This window comes from Anas platyrhynchos, chromosome 3, assembly GCF_047663525.1.
Source record: "Anas platyrhynchos isolate ZD024472 breed Pekin duck chromosome 3, IASCAAS_PekinDuck_T2T, whole genome shotgun sequence".
In the NCBI taxonomy this organism is placed as follows: Eukaryota; Metazoa; Chordata; class Aves; order Anseriformes; family Anatidae; genus Anas; species Anas platyrhynchos.
The window spans coordinates 120,007,285-120,030,303 of NC_092589.1; the positions used below are offsets into that span (position 1 = coordinate 120,007,285).

The 23,019-nt window shown below is 49.2% G+C and overlaps 2 protein-coding genes and 1 long non-coding RNA gene across 3 annotated transcripts in view; 1 reads left to right on the forward strand and 2 right to left on the reverse strand.

Annotated features, from left to right (window-relative positions):
• LOC110354783 (interferon-induced very large GTPase 1-like) overlaps positions 1-23,019 on the reverse strand; it is a 170,171-nt gene that overhangs the window by 134,584 nt on the left and 12,568 nt on the right. The window lies entirely within an intron of this gene.
• Positions 1-23,019, reverse strand: part of LOC140002298 (uncharacterized) — an 80,491-nt gene that overhangs the window by 56,822 nt on the left and 650 nt on the right. The window lies entirely within an intron of this gene.
• Positions 7,419-15,304, forward strand: LOC140002289 (interferon-induced very large GTPase 1-like). The gene has a single exon (XM_072036649.1). The coding sequence runs from the start codon at positions 7,419-7,421 to the stop codon at positions 14,751-14,753; it is 7,335 nt and encodes a 2,444-aa protein (XP_071892750.1). The 3' UTR covers positions 14,754-15,304.

Below are 23,019 nucleotides of genomic sequence, written 5' to 3' on the forward strand. Positions count from 1 at the left end.
GCCAGCACTACGCAGCAATAGACACAACACTGGAGTGATATCAGTGCTGTTCCAGCTACGAGTGCAGAGCACAGTGCTGTGCGGGCTGCTGCAGGGAAAAGGTGACTCCAGCTCAGACAGACCCAACACATCATAGAAGGAGATAAGCTTGGTTTCATAACCTCCCCTGGCACCGAGGTCAAGCTCACAGGCCTTTAGTTCCCTGTGTCCTCCTTATGACTCTTCTTATAGATAGCCATCACATTTGCAAGTCTCCAGTCATCTGCGACATCTCCAGTTGACCAGGACCGCTGATACATGATGGAAATTGGCTCAGCAATCACATCTGCTAGTTCCCTCAGCACACTCAGGTGGATCCCATCTGGCCCCATGGACTTGTGACAGTCCAGGTGGAGCAGTAGGTCTCTTACTCTTTCCACCTGAACATATGTATATAAAGCAAGTGAGCTGTTTGGGGATGTCAAATACACTCACACACACACTTGAGCCATAGAACGAAACAACAAAGAATTTATTAATGAGTTAGCTTGTTAAAATTAATGAGTTAGCTTGTTAGCATTGTTATACCAACAATGCCTTTTTCAAATCAGACCAACCTAACAGTTTTTAGTCCTAACACATGCCACCGCATGGTCTGAGAGTGGAACACGCTGGTACTCACCTACACATGGTACATGGTTTTGATACAGCATGGTGTCAAAATAGACATGCTATGAAACTGCGTAAAAAGGATAGCAAGCATGGGCTACAACGTGCAGCACAGGCAGATGCAGTGAGAACTAACAAAGTGTAGAGTGATCACTTTTGTAACCAAGGCCACCCCCAACGCCAGGACAAGCTGTTCCACAACAGACCAAACAACTTACACATGCCACCGCGTGGTCCACTGTTGGAAGAGATCGATATTCCACAATCTGTACTACACACTGTTGGAACAGAGAGTCTATTACTGATATCAGCCAGGGCAATAGACATGGAACACAGAATGCAATTCATAGGAGAATTACACAGTAGTTTTGTAGCCATGCCACCACCCCCCCCACACACACACATACACACCCGCCCCATACAGTCTCCAAATGGGTTCCTGCTATCATTCATCTTCAGTTGTTTGCTTAATTCTTCTCATTCCTTCACTGGTACCAACTGGGAATGATCATACAACACATACCCCCAGAGTCCTCGCAACTGTGACCATGGACAAGTAACAAAAATCAATTGCAGTTCTATTTTGTAGCATAGCATGCCTTATTAAATTTAGGTCAAGCAGCAAGCCAGATAGCGCATAGTGGCATTGCTAAATTTCCTTAGCCAGCACCTTAGGTGATTTAGGGTGGTTAACGCTCAAGCACTAGCCAGGACAGGTTTCATATATTCATCCACCATGAAACTAAGTCATTTTCCATGCATACATGAAAAATGTGCAATAGGTGACCGAGAACGAGCCCAGGAAGCTCAATTCTTGGGACAGGAGGCTTGGTGTCTCCCCAGCTCTGGATAACCAACCATTCCAGGAGTGACTCCAGGTCTCGCAGATTGACGCTCAGGACACATATTGGCCACAAAAGTGGCTACCCATTGCTTTCCTAATGGGGCTCCAACCAGACAGGTGGAAAAAGGTTCTGCAGTGTAGCAAGACCCAGGCACGTGGTCTTGGCCTGGGGCATTAGCCTGGGTTACCATATGTTCTGTTGAGGGAGTGCGACGATCCAGGCCAACCTGAAAAACAGCCAGGGGGGATCAGGGGTGAAAGACAGCAGCTGGGAGAGAAACAGAGTTGATAAACACCCTTACAGACACTAAGGTCAGTGAAGAAGGAGGGAGAGGAAGTGTTGCAGGTGTCGGAGCTGAAGCTCCCCTGCGGCCTGTGGTGAGGACCATGGTGAAGCAGGATGTCCCCCTGCAGCCCATGGAGTACCACGGTGGAGCAGGGTTCCACGCTGCAGCCTGTGGAGGAGACCACCCAGGAGCAGGTGGACCTCCACAGAACGAGACTGCCACCTGTGGAGGATCCCCACTGGAGCAGATTCCAGGCCGGACCTGTAGCCCGTGGAGAGGAGCCCACGCAGGAGCAGGTGACCTGACAGGAGCTGCTGCCTGTGGGGGACCCATGCTGGAGCAGTTTGCTCCTGAGGGTTGGACCCCACAGTACAGACCCATATATGGAGCAGTTTTGGAAGAGCTGCTGCCTGTGGGCAGCCCACAGAGGATCAGTTCAGGAAGCACGGCATCCTGTGGGAGGGACCCTGTGTGGAGCGGGGACAGAGAGTGACCTAGAAGGATCGGCAGAGACAAAGTGCCATAGACCAATCACAACTCCCATTCCCCCATTCCCCTGCATCTCGTGGGAAAGAAGGAGGTGGAGGAGGGTGGATGGGGAGAAGGCATTTTTGGTTCCTTTCCTTTGTTTCTCACTTCTCTAGCCCATTCTTTTGCCTGTAATAGGCAACAAATTTTCTTATCTCCCTACTCTGAATCTGTTTTGCCCATCAACAATTTTGAGTAATTGTTGAGCAATGTCCTCGTCCTTATCTCAAGCCTTGAGCCCTTTGTATCGTATTTTCTCCCCTTTTCCCTTTGAGGAGGAAGAGGAGCGAGAGTGGCTGAGGTGGAGCTCAGCTACACATTCGAGTAAAACCACCACACATAACTACCTCAGTAGCAACTGGAATGTAAGCCTCCTCCGCTATTTTCCCTATCCGAACTGCTTGCATATGCAGCCACTGTGTGGTGCCGAATGCCCCTAGGGAGCCTCCTATTGCTAGTGCACCTCCTCAGAGTATATCCATGCCAGTCATAAACTCTTCAACTTCAGCAATCATGACCTGATAGTCACGAGGTAGCAAATTGCCTATTTGCAGCTTGCGTTTCATGAGTTTCCCCGTGACTGGTTGCTCCCCTAGACCCCGCACCAGGGTTAAAGTTCTGTTATGTTTTCCTGGGTTGCCATGTATAATACTGACCTCCGCCCCAGCGTCCACTAACGCCCTAATCAGTTGCTTGTTTATTTGGGTCCACCATGTAGTACAAAGGATAAACAGCTGTGGGTGCTGTCCAGTTACATAATTGTCCATAAGTTCTGGGGTGATTAGGGTCCCAGTGGGGGTCTGTCAGGGGAACACAAAGAATTTATTAATGAGTTAGCTTGTTAACATACCGACCCCAGGGTGATGACAAGGGTACTGATGTGCACAATGCTTTTCCCAGTCATTGGTGTCATAGATACTTAGCCAGGTCGTGGTCGGCATCCCGTTGGTGCGGTAGGCATCAATGTCTTGCTGGTTTCCCTGCGGAGGTAACATTAACCTCGGTTGATGTTCCTGTCCCCTCCCCTTCCCGACACAGAGCAATATACGTACAGACTGGGGGACAAAACGCTGGAGAGCAGCCCTGCAGAGAGAGGTCTGGGGGTTGTGGCTGACAGCAAGTTGAATATGAGCCAGCAGTGTGCCCTGGCAGCCAGAAGGGCCAACCGTACCCTGGGGTGCATCAAGCATGACATCTCTAGTTGGTTGAGGGAAGTGATTGTCCTGCTCTGCTCTGCACTGGTGTGGCCTCTCCTCAAGTACTGCATGCAGTTCTGGGCACCACAGTGCAAGAAGGACATTAAACTGTTGGAGAGTGTCCAGGGGAGGGCGACGAAAATGGTGAAGAGCCTAGAGGGGAATATGTATGAGGAGCAGCTGAGGGCACTTGGCCTGTTCAGCCTTGCAAGAGGAGGCTGAGGGGGGACCTCATCGTAGAACAGCTTCCTCACTAGGGGGAGTGGAGGAGCAGGTGCCAATCTGTTCTCCTTAATCACCAGTGATAGCACCTGTTGGAATTTTGTCAAGCTGAGGAGCTTGGGCTAAATTTAGGCTAAACATCAGGAAGAGGTTCCTTACTGAGAGGGTGGTCGCACACTGGAACAGGCTCCCCAGGGAAGTAGTCACTGCACCAAGCCTGTCGGAATTTAAGCATTTGGACTGTGTGCTTAGTCACATGGTCTAAAATTTTGGGTAGACTTCTGTGGTGCCAGGAGTTGGACTCGATGATCCTTACCCTTACGAGTCCCTTCCAACTCAGGATATTCTATGATTCTCTGATTCTGTGCATAATCCCAAAGTCAGGGCAGCGCACAATTGGTGGCCCTGGCCTCACAGAGCACTTGGCAATCCTTGACAGGCTACTGCGATAACGCACAGCCACGTGCCCAGGGCTGCTGTGCTGATGGCAGTATTTTTTCAATCCAGATGACTTGCAGCCTCGTGCCATAGTGCTGAACAAGCAATATGTACTATCACAAGGTTAGAGTTCTGCCCTGCTACTTTCACAACAATCCCTGTTTCACATTGGACCAACCTAACTGTTTAGTTCTAACACATACCCATCCATTGAGATTTATTTCTTCTTCTTCATTCTCTGTAAATAAATTCATTGAGACTGATATGCTTTTTTCACAGGTCTTCAACTGCAATCCTAATTTGACTATTCAATCTCCCCCTAATTAATTTGTTCCTGCTTTGGGTACATGTAACAATTGCCAGGTGACCCTTTTAGTCTCCCAGTTTAATTCAGTAGACTCAAAAAGTGACACCAACATTCCAGACCTGTCTACCCCTGTTACTCTTAAGCTATTACTAGTCAAATTAAGACCTGGTATCTTATAAGCTAAGGATGATTTGGCTGCCCCAAATTCTATCTGCTAAGAATACAGACTCCTTATTAGGCCCCACCTCCAAATTTATCAGGGGGTCTTGGTGGAACGACTCTTCAGAGAACCTCTGACTGCCCTATTCTGAGTTTTTGATACTCTGCTGGTTACTGGCCTCCAACCAAACCAGGCCGTGGCCTTGCAGCCAGTTTTTGATCCACCTCATGCTGCCCATCCAGCCCAAACGCCGTCTGCTTGTCTATGAGGATCTGAGGGGAGCCAGGGTCAAAGTGCTGTCTGATAAAGTGTTTGCATTTCTTATGCAGTGTGCAATACTCCAGATACACACAATAGGTCGTGGTATTGGTTTTTACAGCATTTCACAAATCTGAGTGCCAAGTTGCTTTTCCACAAAGCTGGCCCAACTCTGGACTTGCCCTGTTGATTTTTATAAAATTCTACACAGTAGAATTTTAAACTTATAAACTCCCTTTTACCTAGGGAGTTTGTTGAGTCTACTTCTGTGGTGGTTTTACTTGGGTGGGCGGCCGAGCTCCACCACAGCCACTCTCTCACTCCCCCTCCTCAAAGGGGAGCAGGGAGAAAATACGATGAAAAGGGCTCAAAGGTTGAGATAAGGACAAGGATATCACACAGTAATTATTGTGACGGGCAAAACAGACTCAGCATAGGGAGATAGTAAGATTTATTGCTAATTGCTAACACGCTAAAGAAGTGAGAAACAAAGGAGAGAACCCAAAAGCACCTTCCCCCCATCCACCCTCTTCCACCTCTTTTCCCCAAGCAGGTAATGGGGGAATGGGAGTTGTGGTCAGTCTATGGCACTATAGTCCCCTCCATGGGCTGCAGCGTGGAACCCTGCTCCACCGTGGTGCTCCATGGGCTGCAAGGGGACATCCTGCTTCACTATGGTCCTCACCACAGGCTGCAGGGGACTTCTGCTCCGGCGCCTGGAGCACCTCTCCCCCTCCTTCTTCACTGACCTTGGCGTGCTCAGGTTAAGGGTCTTCACCTGGGCTAGGGTCATCCCAAGCTGTGGGTGTGTTTTTGAGCATTACAATGACATTACAATGAGCAAAGCATACCTTCACACAATACCATTCCTCTCCTTTTGCCAACTCGGCCCTATTCCCCTTGGCATGTCAATTACCACATCCATACTTCCTTGTATTTCTTACTATATAATGTCACACAGTAATAAAAAAAGGGGGGAGAATAAAATAGGAAATAAAAAAGGAAAAATAAAAAAGGGAGAAGAGGGGAAGGAGAGGGGGGCTCTCATTATGAACACTTCTGTCCTCTCAAACAATCGCTATATGCATTGAGGCCCTGCATCCTGGGATTTAGCTGAACGTCATTCATTGATGGGAAGTAGACAGGAATTTCTTTTTTCTCTCCCCGTGCTTCCGTGCAGCCTTCACTTGTGTTTATTTTTTCTGCTCGTTTTGTTTTTTTCCTTCTTTTCTTTTTCCTCTTCCTTTCTCCATTAATTAAATTAGATTAAATTAAATTAGGTTAAATTAGACTAAATTAGATTAAATTAAATTCACTATGTCAGTCCATGAGTTTTTTGGGTTTTGTTTTCTTTTAAGCATACTTTCTTCTCCCCATCTTCTTCAAAGGAGGGGGAGTGAGAGCACATTGTGGTGGAGTTCAGCTGCCCAGCAAAGTAAAACCACCAAACCCCCCTGGCTGGGGCTTGGGATGCGGATGCCCCAGCAGCCTGGCTCAGCCCCAGCACAACCAGCAGCTGCCAAATTTCACTTTCAGGTGCCGTATCATCTAATGGCCTGACTTCCAAGAAAGAAGAAAGCCTCTCCCTGCTGTGTAAACAGGAAGCTTCAAGCAGTGCAGAGGCTTGGGGCTCTGTAAGGGGTGGGGTAAGAGCTGGACTTTGGCAGTGCAAGAGCTGGGCTGAGGCGGTGCAGCAGCTGGGCTGAGAGGCTGCCGGAGCTGGGCTGAGGCGGTGCAGAAGCTGCAGAGCACCAGGGTGGGCAGGTAGGTCCCCGCTGACTTGCGCTGGGCAGGGCAGGGGCCACACAGGGAGCCCCCTTTTCCCCCAGGCCTCTGGTGCCCAACCACCCTCTTGGTGAAGAACCTTTTCCTGATATCCAGCCTGACCCTCCCCTGTCCCAGCTCCATGCCTTTCCCTCGGGTCCTATTGCTGGTCACCAGAGAGCAGCACCTGCCCCTCCGCTCAAATCGTGAGGAAGTTGGAGGCCACTATCAGGTCTTCCCCCAGTCTCCTCTTCTGCAGGCTGAACAATCCAAGTGACTTCAGCTGCTCCTCATATGTCTTCGCCTCTAGAAAATTTCCCATCGTTGTTTCCTTAGTTAGTAGTTTTGCATGAGAAAAGTGTAAGGGTATGTGGATGGCGAGAGTGTTGGCTTCATTAAGGTCATCCAGTCTCCAGTTGCTACTTGATGGGCCAGAGATTGCCTCTCTCCAGGCAATCCCTTTCTCTACCTCGTGTGGGCGAGTGCTCTAAGGATGAGGAACCAGTGACGGGTGAGACCAGTCCTGGCAGCTTATACATGGGTGCTGTTGAAGGCAGCGCCTTGTCCATGGCTATTTGTGCAGCCGTGCCAGTGGTTGCTTGTGTCTGTCTGTCTGTGTCTACCTGTCTCGGGGGTGCCCGAGGCTGGGTTCCAGCAGCAGGGCAGAAGAAATCCCTGAGCCAGAAACTATGGAGAGGCCTCTTCTAAGGGGTGGTGGCCTCCTCTAACCTGATGTAACAAAAGTCTCTTCTCCCCTTCCACAGCCATGGAGTCACAGGAGGAGAAAGCAGATGCTGGGGAAAAGGCACGAATTGCTAAGCAATTGCTGGCAGAAGCATTAGAGAAGGAAGGACTTGATGAAGAATACTGGCTCCCCAAACTGTCAGAGATACTGGGTGTTAAGTCAATAAATGCTTTGAAACATCTGCAATATGAAGACTACCTTAAACTGGAGTGCGAAGTACGGTACACCTGGGAGACCAACGCACTTCAAAGGCTCCTAAAAATCACAGAAAACAAAAGAGCTGTTGATGAGCTACAGAAGCAGCACTTGGAAACAATGAAGCAGAGACAAGAAGAAGCCAAGTCAATCCTACTGGAGCTGGAAGAAATGCAGAAGAGCCGCAGCCACAGCAAGGAAATGATAAGACAGAAAGAGGAGGCCCCACAGCAAGCCATGGACATTCCCAGGGAGTACTGGGCACCTCCAGAGAAGGCATTGCCTGATAAGCTGGTGAGCATCCGGAAGCAACTAGAGCAGCAGGAGAAGTCCATGGGGAAGAGGGAGAACTTCTCTCACGAGGAGGTCCTGAGGCGGGCATCGGGAGGCCTGGCTCTGCAGGGGATTTACCAAACCAAGAGCCTGGAGGATGTGCTGGCAAAGCGAGAGCAACTCATCAGGGTCCCTGATGGCTTCATGCTCACTGGTCCAGTGCAAGGGTCGCTGCTTGACAGGAAGGAGTTCTCCTCCTCTGCAGCAGAAGCCACTTTCACCAAGTCCATGGAGCAGCTGGGGTTCAGCATCAATGCTTCTGTCAAAGCTGGGTTCTGGAGGTTCAGTGTTGAAACAGGTGTAGATTACGGCAAGTCCTCACAGTCAGAGGACTCCCGTCGGTCACGCTCGGAGCAGGCGTACATTTGCACCACCATGTACCAGTACATCCCTCTGGCCTCCTACTACTTCCAAAAGGACCAGCTTCGCCTCTCAGACGCAGCCCTGCGAGAGCTGCAAGACATCGAACAGCTTCTGAGCATCACCCAGGAGGCAGACAGGTCCCACCTACTGAAGAGCAGGTGCGCCAGCTTCTTCAGCAGGTTTGGGTCCCACGTGAACCAGGGACCCATCCACTTTGGGGGAATATTCTGGTGGAAAGCATCTGCTGAAGGTTTCAGGGCAGAGCAATGGGATGAGATGAAGCAACAAACATCTGAAGCACTGAACAGCTACGTCAGAGCTAGATTCAGCGGCTTCGGTACCAAGTGGGGAGTGAAGGGGGATGCTTCAAAGTCCAGCTCACAGGCATCATTTCAGGGAAGAGACAGAAGCAGCACCCACAGAGCAGTTCAGCTCTATGTGACCAAAACAGGGGGCCCAGCAGAGACGGATTCCTTTCCCGAGTGGAAATGCGGGCTTGTGGCCAATAACACAACCTGGTGTGTGATCGACCGGGGCTCTCAGCTGATCCCAGTGTGGGAAATAATCCTGTCCAACCACAGCAGCGATTTTAAATCCTCCCATCAAATGGGCAGCAGCCTCAGGGCTGTCTACGAAGCGCTAACTAATCACAGCACAAGTGTGAGCTTTGGAAAGGAACTGGCCAGTGCTGTAGAAGAGGCCAGAGCATTCCTGGAGCAAGTAAAGACCTGGGAGGGGACAGTGGATGAAAAGAAACTGCTCATGTTGCTAGATTTTAAACAGGGTCTGAATAACAGAACAAAAAATCACAGCATCTGGATCAACATATGTCTGTCAGACAAAGCATTGCAGGAGTTCCTGGTGAACACTGTTTCTTTTTGCCAGAGGTCTTCTCCAGAAAACACCACCTACATCAAATCTCTGCTGCAGTGCCTGCTGGATCCTCACATCTATTCTGTCAGGGACTTCCCCAGATCTTCCTTCATTATGCAATGGGTTTTCCACAAGGATCAGACACGTTCCAAAACTCCCTGTATTTCCAGTCTTGATGATCTCAATACGACACTGCTGCAAATGAAGGAGGACATCATGAAAGTCACCTACGCACCGGCAACTTCTGCATCTGCCATTCATGAGGCAAAGATCAAAGCCACCTTCACTGCAAGCCAGTCTGTTTCTTCCTTGCTCCAGTCTCTGCAGCAAAGGGCACAGGAAGACATAGAACTCTTAGTGCTCTTAGTTACAACCAGCACGGGATACCAAGTAGAAAGAGGCACTTTTCAGTGCCTCCTTGGGTGTCCAGAAATTAATTTCATGATACAGGAAATGCGCGTGGCACATAACGAGTATCAGAGCCTGAAGGAACAGGATGTTTGCAGAGCTCAGGCCTTCCTGCTGCTGAGGGGGCTCACCATAACATCCAAAACCAAGAAGGTGACCCCTGAGCAGAAGCATGAACGCTTAGTTTTTATGAAAGAAAAGATGAAAAACACATGGTCCACAGAGATGAAAGCTCTCCTCGAAAAGCACAATGCATTCAAAGACTGGGAGATGCTGGAAAGAGATTTGCAATCCTTCATCGATGGGCAAGTGGAGGACACATCTGGCATCCTGAAGAAAGACAATAGAATCAAAGATATGAAAGATGCTTTTCAAGGCATGCAGCCTCCCAGTCAGTGCAAACCCAAATCAGACAGCAGCAAATCCAAAGCAAGTCAAGCCACTGCAAGCCCAGAGTTCCTCAACTTACTTAAGCGCCTCGGGCTGGAAAGGTACTACCCAAGAAAAATGGGCACAGAAGATTTTCACATAATACACCAGACATCTGTACACAACAGCCAGCCCAGCAAGGACAGCGAGCTACCATTTTACTTCCTGCAAAGGCTCCTGACCGTGGATTATCAGGTCAGGTACCTGACTTGCAAGGAGGCGAGTAAGCCGGGAGTTGTGCCCACACCAAACACTTCAGGGGAGGAGCACGAGCCCTCTGATTCCTTTGATGACTTTCTCAGTGACTTGGACAAAGGAGCCCCTGAATCTGCAAGCAGGGAGAGTCATGTGCACCCCATGGACATCCAGATGGCAATTTTTCATTGTGCTGATGATTTCATGAGACAGTACCTTTCATCAAAGCTCGCTTTCTGCCAGTTTGCACTACCCCTCCTGGTACCAAACCCGGGCACTTCACAGATAGAGTTCCCTCTCTGGTCCCTCAGCCAAATCAAGAAGAGCTGGAAAGGGACGGTGAAATCGAGAGAGCAGACGAGGATTAGCAGTCACAACAACAAACTCATTTATCAGGCAGAGATGCCCATCGTGTCCTTCCTCCGCATTGGCAGTTCTCCTTCCTCTTCCAAGTCTCAGCTCCTGAATGCCCTGCTGAGCAGGAAGAAACACGACACTTTTTTCCACCGCCATTGTGAAGGCAGCACCAAAGACTGCTTCCTGATGAAAGGTGTTGTGGAGATCTCCTGGTACCTTCCCCGTGGTAGCGACGACGACAGCTTTAACGGCCCTGTTGCTTTCTGTAACCTGCATGGAGATGCGAGAGATTACGAACCCCAGCTGCAATTTTTACAGGAGATCTCTGCCGTGAATGTGGTTCTTGTTTCTGAGTTGGATCCGAGCAACGAGAAAGGCAGGAATTTTTTACATGATCTGTGGCAGTCTCAGAGGCCTTTGGTTTGCCTTTTCACTGAGAAAGAGAGCATTGCAGCTGGCCGATCTGGCCAAAACATAAGAATAGGGATCAAGAACAGAAATGAAGCAGAATTAGTGGGTGAGCTGACAAAAACCATCCGAGACCTAGTGGAAGGGTCGAGCACGCTTGTTAGCCTCAATGCATGCCTGAGCATAGCTCGCAAGCACGGCTTCCAAGTCGATGAAGATGCAGAAGCGTGCGTGAGAGCCAAAGAAACGGCAATCAAACTGGTGAATCTGTTGAAGAAGGAGAAGTTGTCTGAGATCAAATCACAGCTACTGCCTCTTCAGGGAAAACTGTGGTACAAGTGGTGTGAAAAGGACAAAGAACTCACTCGCTTGCAGGAAAAGGGGAGCAAGAGCATAGAGCATCATCGGAGCCAAATTGAATCGGAGAAGTCTGCAATACGACAAGAGCAACTAAGCAAAGCGTTTCCCCTCAATCAGCTGATGAAAACAGTCCTTGACTTTCTCCAGTCACAGCCAGACAATACCAAGAAATTCTTTCTGCAGTGGATGAAGATCTTTATGGACGACATCTCTGATCGCCTTGATGAGCTGAAGACAGAGTATCATCAGTTATGGTCTCAAATCCTGGCATTAAAGAAAAACAATGAAAACAACAACCTGAAAACGCAATTGCTGAAGAAATTAGATGCCCTTTCCAATGAAATCAATGATTCGTCCATTGGCCTTGAGCATATTTTGAGAGAGGTGGGGCAGATTTATGAGGCACTGGAATCAACAAACTCCAAAGAAAAATGGTATGTCAAACTACCTGAAATTGCTGCCAATCTGATGCTTTTAGGGTATCCCATTGAGCTGATGGATGGTGATGCTTCTTATATACCACTGCAATGGATTGGAGCCGTCTTTGACAGGTTAATTGACAAGCTAGGGGACAAGCGAGTATTTGTGCTTTCTGTGCTTGGCATCCAGAGCACAGGGAAGTCAACCCTGCTGAATGCCATGTTTGGTCTCCAGTTTAACGTCAGCGCAGGGAGGTGCACCCGGGGAGCGTTTATGCAGCTCATTAAAGTGGACGAGAAGCTCCAACAGGATTTGAACTTTGATTACATGCTCGTTGTTGACACAGAAGGACTTCGTGCCATAGAGATGACCCATAAGCAGTCACTTAACCACGACAATGAGCTGGCCACCTTTGTCATTGGCATCGGCAACATGACTCTGATCAACATCTTTGGAGAAAATCCTTCGGAAATGCAAGACGTCCTTCAGATTGCTGTGCAGGCTTTCCTGAGGATGAAGCAAGTTAATATTTCCCCAGGTTGCTTCTTTGTGCACCAAAACGTGGGTGAAATAACTGCAAAGGAACAGAACATGGAAGGACAAAGACGTCTGCAGGAAAAGCTGGATGAAATGACCGTGATTGCTGCCCAGCAGGAATTCTGTGACATCACCTCCTTCAGCGACGTCATCCGCTTTGACGTGAACACCCACATTCATTACTTTGCTCACCTGTGGGAAGGAAACCCACCGATGGCACCGCCCAACCCCACCTACAGCCAGAACGTCCAGGAATTAAAGAGCAAAATTCTCCAAGCTGCCAAGAAGGAATCGCACAGCAGTGTTTTGAGGCTCTCCAGCTTGAAAGTTCGTATTAGTGACCTGTGGAATGCCCTGCTGAATGAAAACTTTGTTTTCAGCTTCAAGAATCCAGTGGAGATTGCTGCCTACAAGAAACTGGAAACTGCATTTAGTCAGTGGACCTGGCAGCTGAGAAGTCACATCTTAGACTTGCAAATGAAACTGGAAAACAAGGTGCGGAATGGAGAGCTTGGCAAGGTCACCATGGAACACCTTGAAAAACTGGTGCAAGAGAGAAGTGATGCCATCGTCAAGAACATGAAAACATTCTTCAGTGAAGACAAAGACCGTGAAATACTGATCCAGTGGAAAAGCAGCACGGAACTGAAGCTGAAAGAACTGAGAGAGTCCCTTCTTGTTGAAACGCGAAGGAAGTGTGAGAAACTTCTAGAAGTAAAGAAGAGCCAGAGTAAACTGGATGAGAGGAAGTCTGAATATGAAAATGAGCTCCTGAGAAAGAGCAGAGAGTTGGCCCTGTTTCTAAAAGGCCAGAAATTAGGTGAAAGCGAACTGAGAAACCGCTTCAATTCTATCTGGAAGCAGTGGGTTGCTGAAGTGTCCTCTGCTGCTCCCCCTCTGGAAGAGGTGAACATCGATGTGGACATAGAAAATGTCCTTCTAGAGCACTTCAGGGAGTCTAATATACTTAAACAAATATTGAATTTCTACCAAAATAATACATTTTCCTTTGACATAGAGAAACATGTGTCTAAGAAAAAAGGCTTTGGCATCTTTTCTAAGAGTTTGGACGATGCCGATGTGAACAACATGCACTGCATTACAGAGAGCATCAAAATGCGTGTGACAGAAAACATTGATAAGAAGGAAATGTACAAAATGGATTACAGCCAAACTTTTATTCATGAAATACTAAATGAAGTGGAGAAAGGTATGAACTCTGTTCCTAACACTGCAAATTACAGTTTTAATAAAGATTACAGAATAGATTTATCACTGTACCTGTGCAGAATGGCAGCAGAAAGGTTTAAAAACATGCATGCAGCATTCAGGAAAGCAAATGATCCCGTCGTCTACCTGGAGAGCAAGAGAGAAGACTTCTTCAAATGTTTCCAGATTTCCTGCCAAGGAGCCTCTTGCATCACAACATTTGCTGATTTCCTGTGCAACAAGATTGCCCCAGCTCTTCGACACGCCATCTATGAGAAGACAGCTCTTGACATAGCTCGAGACGTGAAGAATAAAATACCAGATTTCAGAGGCAATAGATCGACTCTGGAATATTACATGCTGAAATACCTAGCAGAAGAAGAAAAATTTGAAAATTTCAAGCATTACCTTAATGCCCCAGGAGACTTTTTAAATAATTACATTCAGACAAAAGTTGAGACGTACTGTTTAGATAAGAACAGGAGGCTAGAGATGTTTTTAAGAGAATGCCTCTCTCGTTACTATGAAAGCATAAAGTCAGCTGTTTTTGCATCAACCAGGGTTGTCAAAGACAGAAAAGACAGAAAGGATAAAATCTCTCTTTGGCTGGATGAATTCTGCAGAGCACTCGGAGACGTGCTAAGCTTGCCCAGGAGACACCTGAAGGGCATTGAACATCAGGAGATAACAGACATAGAGTTCCTGAATAATGCCATGACAAAGGCACTGTCTCCCGTTATTGATGATCTCAGGAAAGAGTTTGAAGAAGCTCGTATGAGCTCCTTTGAAAGGCAGCCTCACACAATACTGGCTGAGCAGTTTGCAGGGTGCCAGGAGCAGTGTCCATTTTGTGGGGCTGTTTGCACTAACACTATGCCAAACCATGACGGAGACCACCGGGTTGTCTTCCATCGTCCACAAGTTTTGAGAGGATTAATATGGTATGAAATTAGAGGATCTAAATGTCATAAAACAGACAACCTAATCACTACTATTTGTTCTAGCCTTGTTTCAAGTGACTACACATTCGTGGTTGCTGAAGACACATGGATCCCCTACAAGAAATACCGGGATGCAGGACATCCCTATTCCACTTGGAGCATTCTTCCTGATCCATCCATGCAAGCATACTGGAAATGGTTTGTGTCTTCGTTCAGGACACAGCTAGAACAACACTACAATGGGAAATTTCATGGCAGAGGAGAAATCCCTGCTTCATGGCACACAGTTACAAAGCAGAATGCACTCGCTGAACTGGAGAAATGTTAGGCTAAGTTGGTATGAAGGAAAAACTGCAAGTACTTTGCATTTTAGAAGAACGTAATACGAGGATAACCACAAAATCTTGTTGTAATGATTATGACTTAAAGAATGTCAATAAAACTAAATGCAATTGCTGCAACGTTGGGTGAACTAAGGAGTGCTTGTTATGCCGCTGCTCAGCGATACCCTTGCTGTGTGATAAAGTCAAAGTCCTCTTCCTTTCTTGCCATAAATATTTACATCAGCTTTGTCTTAAAGGAAACTAGAAAAACATTCTGGTGGCAAGCAGTCATACCGCCAAGATCAAGACCAAGTGCCAGATGAAGAGCGAAGGCAGCATTAGCAAGTACCAGCTTTATCAGCTGCTATGGGAAAAGAAATGACACTGGCAAAAGAACAGTTTCCCTGCAGCAATACTTGTCACACTTGCAGAAAGGACAGAGGGGTCTGCAAGCAGGTGAACATTTGTGGGGAACTCGTCTATTTTGTTTTTTAGGGATTGTTGTTTGCATTCATAAACTCAGTACTCAGGTGCTGTTCTCTTTCTGATGCCATTAAAGCAACTAACGCAGCAGCCTATGTGGATTTAGACAGTGCTTTTAACTCTGTGATTATATGTATATGTCCTAGGTTAAGATGTGCCCCCACTTCCATGACCAATTCCTACTCATGAGCCTGGGCCTTGCAAAGTTCCCTCCAGCTCCTAACCACCCCAACTGCTTTTGCCAAGCACTTCTGTGTTGGGTAAAAGCCCTTTATAACCAATGTAGAGAATTAGACAGCTTTGCAGCTTCCTCAGCAGCTGTCAGCAGTGCGTGAGCTTAGCGTTTGTGCTGTCAAGACAGGCAGGTGGCAATAGAACAAAAATGCTCTGGAGAACATGGAAGTGTCTCTGCCTGCACCAGTGCAGTGGGAGGGGGTGTTTACTGTGCACTTTTCCTGCAATCCTGCTGCAAACCCAATGACCAGAGTCTCCTGAAGAACTGTCAAGAGCGGTGATTCATTATAATGCTTTGTAGTCTTTGCTAAGAAACTGTTTGAGTTGGACTGGACTGGTCTCTGCGTGCTTCATTTCAAGGTGAGCCACAATTCTCCTAGAATCATAAAATCAGAATGGTTTGGGTTGGAAAGGACTATGAAGATCATCTAGTTCCAATCCCCCTGCTATGGGCAGGGCCACCTCCAGGGATGGGGCATCCACAGCATCTCTAGGAAACCTGTGCCGGCACCTCATTGCTGTCATATTAAAGATTTTCTTCCTTGTTTCTAAGATAAATGTCCCCTCTTTTAGTTTAAAGCCATTCCCCCTTGTCCTATTGCTACAGGTCCTGATAAAGAGTCCCACCCCAGCTTTCCTATAGAATCCTAGAATCATGAAGGTTGGAAAATCCCTCCAAGATCATGTTGTCCAACCATCACCCCATCACCAATGTCACCCACCAAACCATGTCCCCAAGCACCATGTCCAACCTGTCCTTGAACACCCCCAGGGATGGTGACACCACTGCCTCCCTGGGCAACCATCCCAATGCCTGACTGCTCTTGCTGAGCAGAAATGTCTCCTCATTTCCAGCCTGAACCTCCCCTGGCACAACTTGGGCCCATTCCCTTCTTATCGATGGGTGTCACCTTTGCAAGTCTCCAGTCATCTGCAACATCTCCAGTTGACTAGGCCCACTGATACATGATGGAAATTGGCTCAGCAATCACATCTGCTAGTTCCCTCAGCACCCTCAGGTGGATCCCATCTGGCCCCATGGACTTGTGACAGTCCAGGTGGAGCAGCAGGTCTCTTACTGTTTCCACCTGAACTGTGTGGGGGATATTCTGCTCTCCATCCCAGACTTCCAGGTTGGGAGCCTGAGACCCTGAGGCGGAGCCCCTGAGGATAACTGGTCTGACTGCTGAAGACAGATGTAAAGAAGGCATTGAGAATCTCAGCCTTTTCCTTATCCTCCGTAGTCATGTTCCAGTAAAAGATGGAGATTCTCCTTGGTCCTGCTCTTATTTATATCAATATATATATATATATAAATTATGTATTAAACATTATATACATACATATTTATCATATATATTATTATATATTATTATTGTATATAATATAATATAATATATATATTATATATTATAATATATATTATAATATATAATATATTATAATATATAATGTATATAATATAATATAATATAATATATTATATAAATATAAAATATTTATATTATATGTATAAATATAATATACATAATATATTATAAATATATTATATATATTTCTCTGCCAGGCAGAGAAATGGGTCAGTAAGAGCTTCCTGCAGTTGCACAAGGACAAGCACAGCGTCCTGCCCCTGGGGTGGAGCAAACCCAGCACCACCACCTGCTGGGGGCAGTCGGCTGGAAGCAGCCTGGCAGAGAAGGGCCTGGGGTCCTGGTGGGCACCGAGCTGAACAGGAGCCAGTAAAGGGCCCTCGCCACAAAGAGGTCTGCTGCTCTGTTGGGCTGCACTGGGCAAAGTGCTGCCAGCAGGGCAAGGGAGGGGATCCTTCCTCAGCACTGGTGAGGCCCCGTCTGCAGTACTGGGACCAGGCCTGGGCTCCCCAGGATGAGAGAGACCTGGATGTACTGGAAAGAGGCCATGAAGACACTGCATTCCTAATTCATCTACAGGCCAGCCATCAAATTCATCTCTCTCCAAGACAGTTCTGTCCAAGGCCATTTCCAAAACCATCAACAATCGTCTCAGATTTTGTGCAGGATGGGAAAAGCCCCCGTGCTGAAGCAGGCCAAGAGCAGCTGCTCCTGGCAGGAGGACCAGGGGTGAACAGGGACTCACAAGTCCCCCCGGTCCTAATTCATCTAATAGTCCAGTACATCTCGCACACCAGAGTAAATCATTAAACAATCATTTTATACGCCCCCTGGGATAATAAGCTGATAAAAAAATACAACCAGTATGCATTTGTCAAGACCAAATGCTATCTTGCCAATCTAATTCCTTTCCCTGATGGGTTAATTGGCCTCGAGGACAGGGAGACCAGGCTGAGCCTCACTATTTCCAACTCCCAGGGCAGGATGAGGCCTTGGTGATGCAGCTTGGGGAAGGGTCTGCAAACCCCCAATCCCAACCTGCTTCCTAAATGCAAGGCTAGGTGGCAGCCAGCCTGGGGCTCTGGGAACGTGTGTCAGCTGTGCAAGGCTGCTCCAGAAGGGTAAAACCTCTAATTTTGAGGTGGATGTGGTGGGAGTATTTTGGGGGAGGACAGAGCAAAGGCAGCAGTCCCTCGGCAGGACTCTGTACGATTTTACATTTGCATCCCACTAGGCCGGGGTGCGGGCCAGCACAGGCAGGCAGCAGAAAAAACAACAGACCCACAGCTGAAACACAAAGAGTAAATTTATTTTCATTACAGAATCTCAGAATAGTCTAGTTTGGAAGAGACCTCCAAGATCACCCAGTCCAACCTCTGACCTAACACTAACCAGTCCTCCACTAAACCATACCACCAAGCTCTACATCTAAACGTCTTTTCAAGACCTCCAGGGATGGTGACTTAACCACTTCCCTGGGCAGCCCGTTCCAATGCCTAACAACCCTTTCGGTAAAGAAGTTTTCCCTAATACCCAACCTAAACCTCCCTTGGCACAACTTCAGCCCATTCCCTCTCATCCTATCATTGGTGTGTATATATTTGCTGCCATACTTCTGATGCAGCAACTGTTGATAAAATCACAGAATCCCAGAGTGGTTTGGGCTGGCAGGGCCCTCAGAGCCCCCCCAGTGCCACCCCCTGCAAGGTCTTAACACCCTTTGGTACATGTGTGTGATGTCAGTCTCTGACGGAAGATCTGCAGCTGGTAAGGGGCCTCTCAGCCTCCAGCAGTGTCCTGGGGAGCTGTCCCTGATCGTGGGGTGGCCGCCACCACGCGGCCCGCTGCTGTGCAGGGAAAGCCCCCAAAAGCTCATGCAGCCATATTTATGGAATAAAGCGGTTGGCTTGTAGTCAGACTACAAAAAATGGGAAAGGCAAGCACAACACTCCTTGCACCCACGACTTCTTTTACTCCCTGATAAATTAGTCTTGGAAGAACCTCCTGCTATTCGCTTGTTAATCACATGATGATGAAATGGCCTCAAGTTGCACCAGGGGACGTTTAGGTTGGATATTAGGGAAAATTTGTTCACTAAAGGGTTGCGAGGCATTGGAAGAGGATGCCCAGGAAAGTGGTTGGGCCACCATCCCTGGAGGCGTTCAAAAGGCATGTAGAGGTGGCGCTTAGGGACATGGTGTAGTGGTAGACTTCTCAGTGCTAGGTTAACAGATGGACGTGGTGGTCTTGGAGGTCTGTGCCAACCTAAATGATTCCATGGTCCTGTGAACTGGTTTCCAGGCTGACGAACATCAAAGCACACCACACAACCTGATTCAGGGGGGTTCCAAAGAACAGGCAGGAATCAAGGAAGTTCGTGGCCTGGTCAGGGCCTAGGCCTTTCTTTCCTGGGAGCCCGAGCCAGGCTGCTGTGGGCTAGGTCAAGGAGTTGAGTGCATCCATCGCAGCTAACCGTAGGTATTCTTGTTAGTGGTGGTTGGCAGTAATCTGTAATCAGGTAGAGAAGCTTAGGGAATAAAGCCTCGGTGTCCTCGTGTATCATGGACTCCTGTGAACCCCCAGCTGCAATTTCCATGCACCCAAGGGTGACACAGGAAAGGTGTTGGGTGGCAGTGCCTGCAGGGTGGTAGGGGACATCCCTTGGCACAGATGTCCCTCCAGACATCTTCCAGTGCTTGTTTTACCACCTCTACCAGGGTGCACCTCCCCAGTTTGGTGCCGCTCAGCCCCAGTTTGGACCTGTTTGCCCTTTGGAGGATGCAGGCCTGAGCAGCTCCAAGGGGCAGGAGAAGGACAGCAGCTCAGCTCTGTGCTGATGTCCCAGGATCCCAGGACAGGAACAGCGGGACAGACTGCCACAATGCCCAGGACATCCCGAATCAACAGACCCAGGAGGTCATACAGCAGCCAAGAAGAGGAAGCCTTGAGTGAGCATCCTCTTGTGCATCCCTCTGGAGCCCATGGTGCTGCAGGAGGTTACCAGCGTGAAGGCAGGGGAGGTAAAGAAATGGATGGGCAGCAGCTGAGGCACACCAGGAGATGTGCTGAAGAAATCCAGATTCTGAAGGAGCAGGGGCAACAGGACAGGGGACACGCAGAGAGTGTCATCTGCCTGGATGTCCAGAACAGCCCCAACAGGATCCCTCAGCACAATGGCTTAGAAAGGTAAGGCTGGGATAAGAGGGAGGGTCCTAACATGGAAAAGCAGTTACTGAAAAGGGAGAAAGAACAAATGGTGAATTGTCACTGTGGAGGGAAGCCTCCAAGGAACACCCCCTGAACACTCAAGAGAAGATGGGAGCTGTGGTGGTGGCACTGACCGGTAGTAAGGGGCTGCAAACACCGCGCACGGCTGTCACAGGATGGAAGGAGACCGGCTGCTGAAAGGGCAGACTGCTCTGCAAAGTGATGCACACCCAAAAAGCAGGCTCAGCCTCATGCCTCCAGGGATGAATATGATGCCAGCTCCCCAGGCGAGACCTTTAGGTAGTAACAAGCAGGTCCACAATGGCAAAGATGTTCGAGCCAGGGAGCTGGGAAGAAACATGTCTGCGGGGCAGAAGAAAACGTGCACGTGGCAAGGGTTTGCTGGGCCAGGAGCACGCTTGCTGGAAGCATCCTGCTTTGTGAAGCCTGGAGCAGACGGAGCTTTCTCCCACCTGAGTGTGGGAGCAGAAAGGAGCCACCAGCACAAGGAGCTCCTGCCCCTGCAGCACCCCCACCGCCAGCAGGAGCACTGATTCCCACTCTGGGCATTCACATCTTCAACACGCGCTGCTATATTGGCTGTGTCCTCTGCTGGGGTCTGCTGCCCTCAGACTGGAGACTTTGTTTACTCAACATTTCTATGCAAAAACCCGCTGGGCCCCAGCATCGTTGCTTACTCCTTGGGATCAGACACATGGGTTTCATCCGGACTGCAGCCCACGGCTCCTTCAGAACAGTGAGCAATAAAACACACACCGCACTTTGCTCCATTGCTGAGGGCACCCAGCTGCTTTTTAAAGCCATAATTTCATCTGTCTTGTGGTTTCTTTTCTCATTTTTCTTTTTTTTTCCCTAATGAAAATTAGTTTAAGTGTATTAAAAGAGCCTCAATTAGATGACAAAACTGCAGGATATGCCAGCGGGCAGGATTCGGTCTTGATGCTCCCCCAGCTCTCTCCTGTGGCTCTGAAGCCCCATACCCAAAATCTGGCCCTGGTGCTACAGAGGTCACCTAGCACTGCAGGAAAACAAACATGCACACATCGCTGTGAATTTTGTCTTAAAAAGCCATCATCCTTCCAGCTCCCAAGGAAAACAGGAATAGAAAAAAAGAAAGAGATGAACAGAAGGGGAGGGAAAGGAAAACCACTACAAACTGCAGCTCAGCTGGCTCAAATTGAAATTGGAGCTCTTAATCCACGAAGAAACATCTATACGCAAATCCCCCTGCTGCTATTTTTGCCTTCCTAAAACTAGTGTTAGCCCTAGAGTTGGCAGAGCCATTAGTCATTAAATAAGCAACCAGCTGCTGTGGCCACAGGGGTGTTTCAAGCAGCTTTTTCGCAGGGTGCTGCAGACCAGCAGGGACACGGTGGGGTGGCAGTGAATGGGGACGGGGACTGGGACACCGTCGGGCACCCACACTCCAGCACAGCCTCCGTTACCAGTGCCAGGCTGCTGCTCACAGGTCAAAGTGGTGAGCAGGTGAATTTGTTCCCCAGTAGTATTTCTGGAGCAGAAGAGAAAAATATCAGTCTTATAAATAAACCCAGTAAATGCTCCGAGCTGTGCAAAGACATCAAAGTTGCTCCCAACAAGAAACTCACACCGAGAGCCCCCAGCTCCCCAGTGCCCTGAAGCTCCTGGAGTTTCCAGGGCTCAGGCAGCCCCATGAATGCTCAGAAAAATCCAGGGGTGCTCGGGCAGCCCCAGGGATGCGTGGGCAGTCCTGGTGAAGCTCAGGCAGTCGTAGGGATGCTCCAGCAGCCCCCAGACGATGCTTGGACACAGGCTGCTTGGTGATGCTCAGGCAAATCCAGCGATGCTCCGGCAGCCTCAGGGATGCTCAGGAGCTCTGAGTGTTTGGGCAGCCGCAGAGAAGTGGGCACAGGCACGAGGGGAGCGCCCTGCTGCAGTACCATGCATGCAGACAGCACAGCTGGTGTTGCCTCTGCACGTCCTCCCAGGCTGTGCTCTCCAGCAGTTTCTGCGTTCTTCACCCTCCCATGGTGACCAAATCCACTTTTCAGTGGAGCAGGGCAGTCCCCAGGCCAGGCAGACCCTCAGGGACATGCGGCCACCCTGCGGCTGCACCACTGCCCTGGTCGCTCCCATTGCTGCAAAAAGGAGCTGCCAGAGCCCCAAAACTGCAACTGCTGAGTTTGGGGCTTCTCCTGGAGGGGAGAGACAGCCTCAAAGGGAGCATGGTGCTGCCCCCAGTGAGATTTGGGATTAGGGGAGGTGAGGTTTGGGATTAGGGGAGGTGAGGTTTGGGCTTTGTGGAGCCATGCCAGCAGGGACTACAGGAGTAAAAATACAAACGGGTGCAAAACCAGATGGCACAGCATGAAACAAGCTGTGGTCCATGCAGGGGAGCAGCAGGACCTGACCCCAGCCAGTGCTCCACTGCCCTATAAACTCGGGGTCCCCAGCCTCCTGCAAGCCCCAGCCCCCTACAAGCCCCAGCCCCTGCTCCTCGCAGAACAGAATGGGCAAATTGGGAGCGAGCCCCCATCACCCAGTAACTCCCCTGTCACCCACCACGCTGGCACCCTCAGGCTGCCCTGGCTGTGCCCCAGACCCTCAGGGGATCCGAGCACAAGAGCAGTGCCAGGACCCCATATGCAGCTGGGCTGCCGTGCGTGGGTACAACAGGCTCCCAGCAAGGAGTGGGGACCCTTCTACCTCGTGCCCACAGCGAAGGCTGCCTCTCCTCGCTGTCTGGGAGGCAGCAGGTCCCTCAAGCACAGCCACTCCGGTGGTTTCACGGCTCCAGCCACGTTTATTGAGGCCCTCAGCCCTGCCCTGCTGCTCTGCACACCCTGCCAGCCCCGGGGTCGGAGGCAGAGGGTGCCCCAGCACCTCCTTCGTGGGCTCCCCCATCGATGCGCTACTCCCGGGCACAGCCAAGGAAGGTGTCGCACCTCTGTGTCCCCTCTCTGTATCCCTCACACCC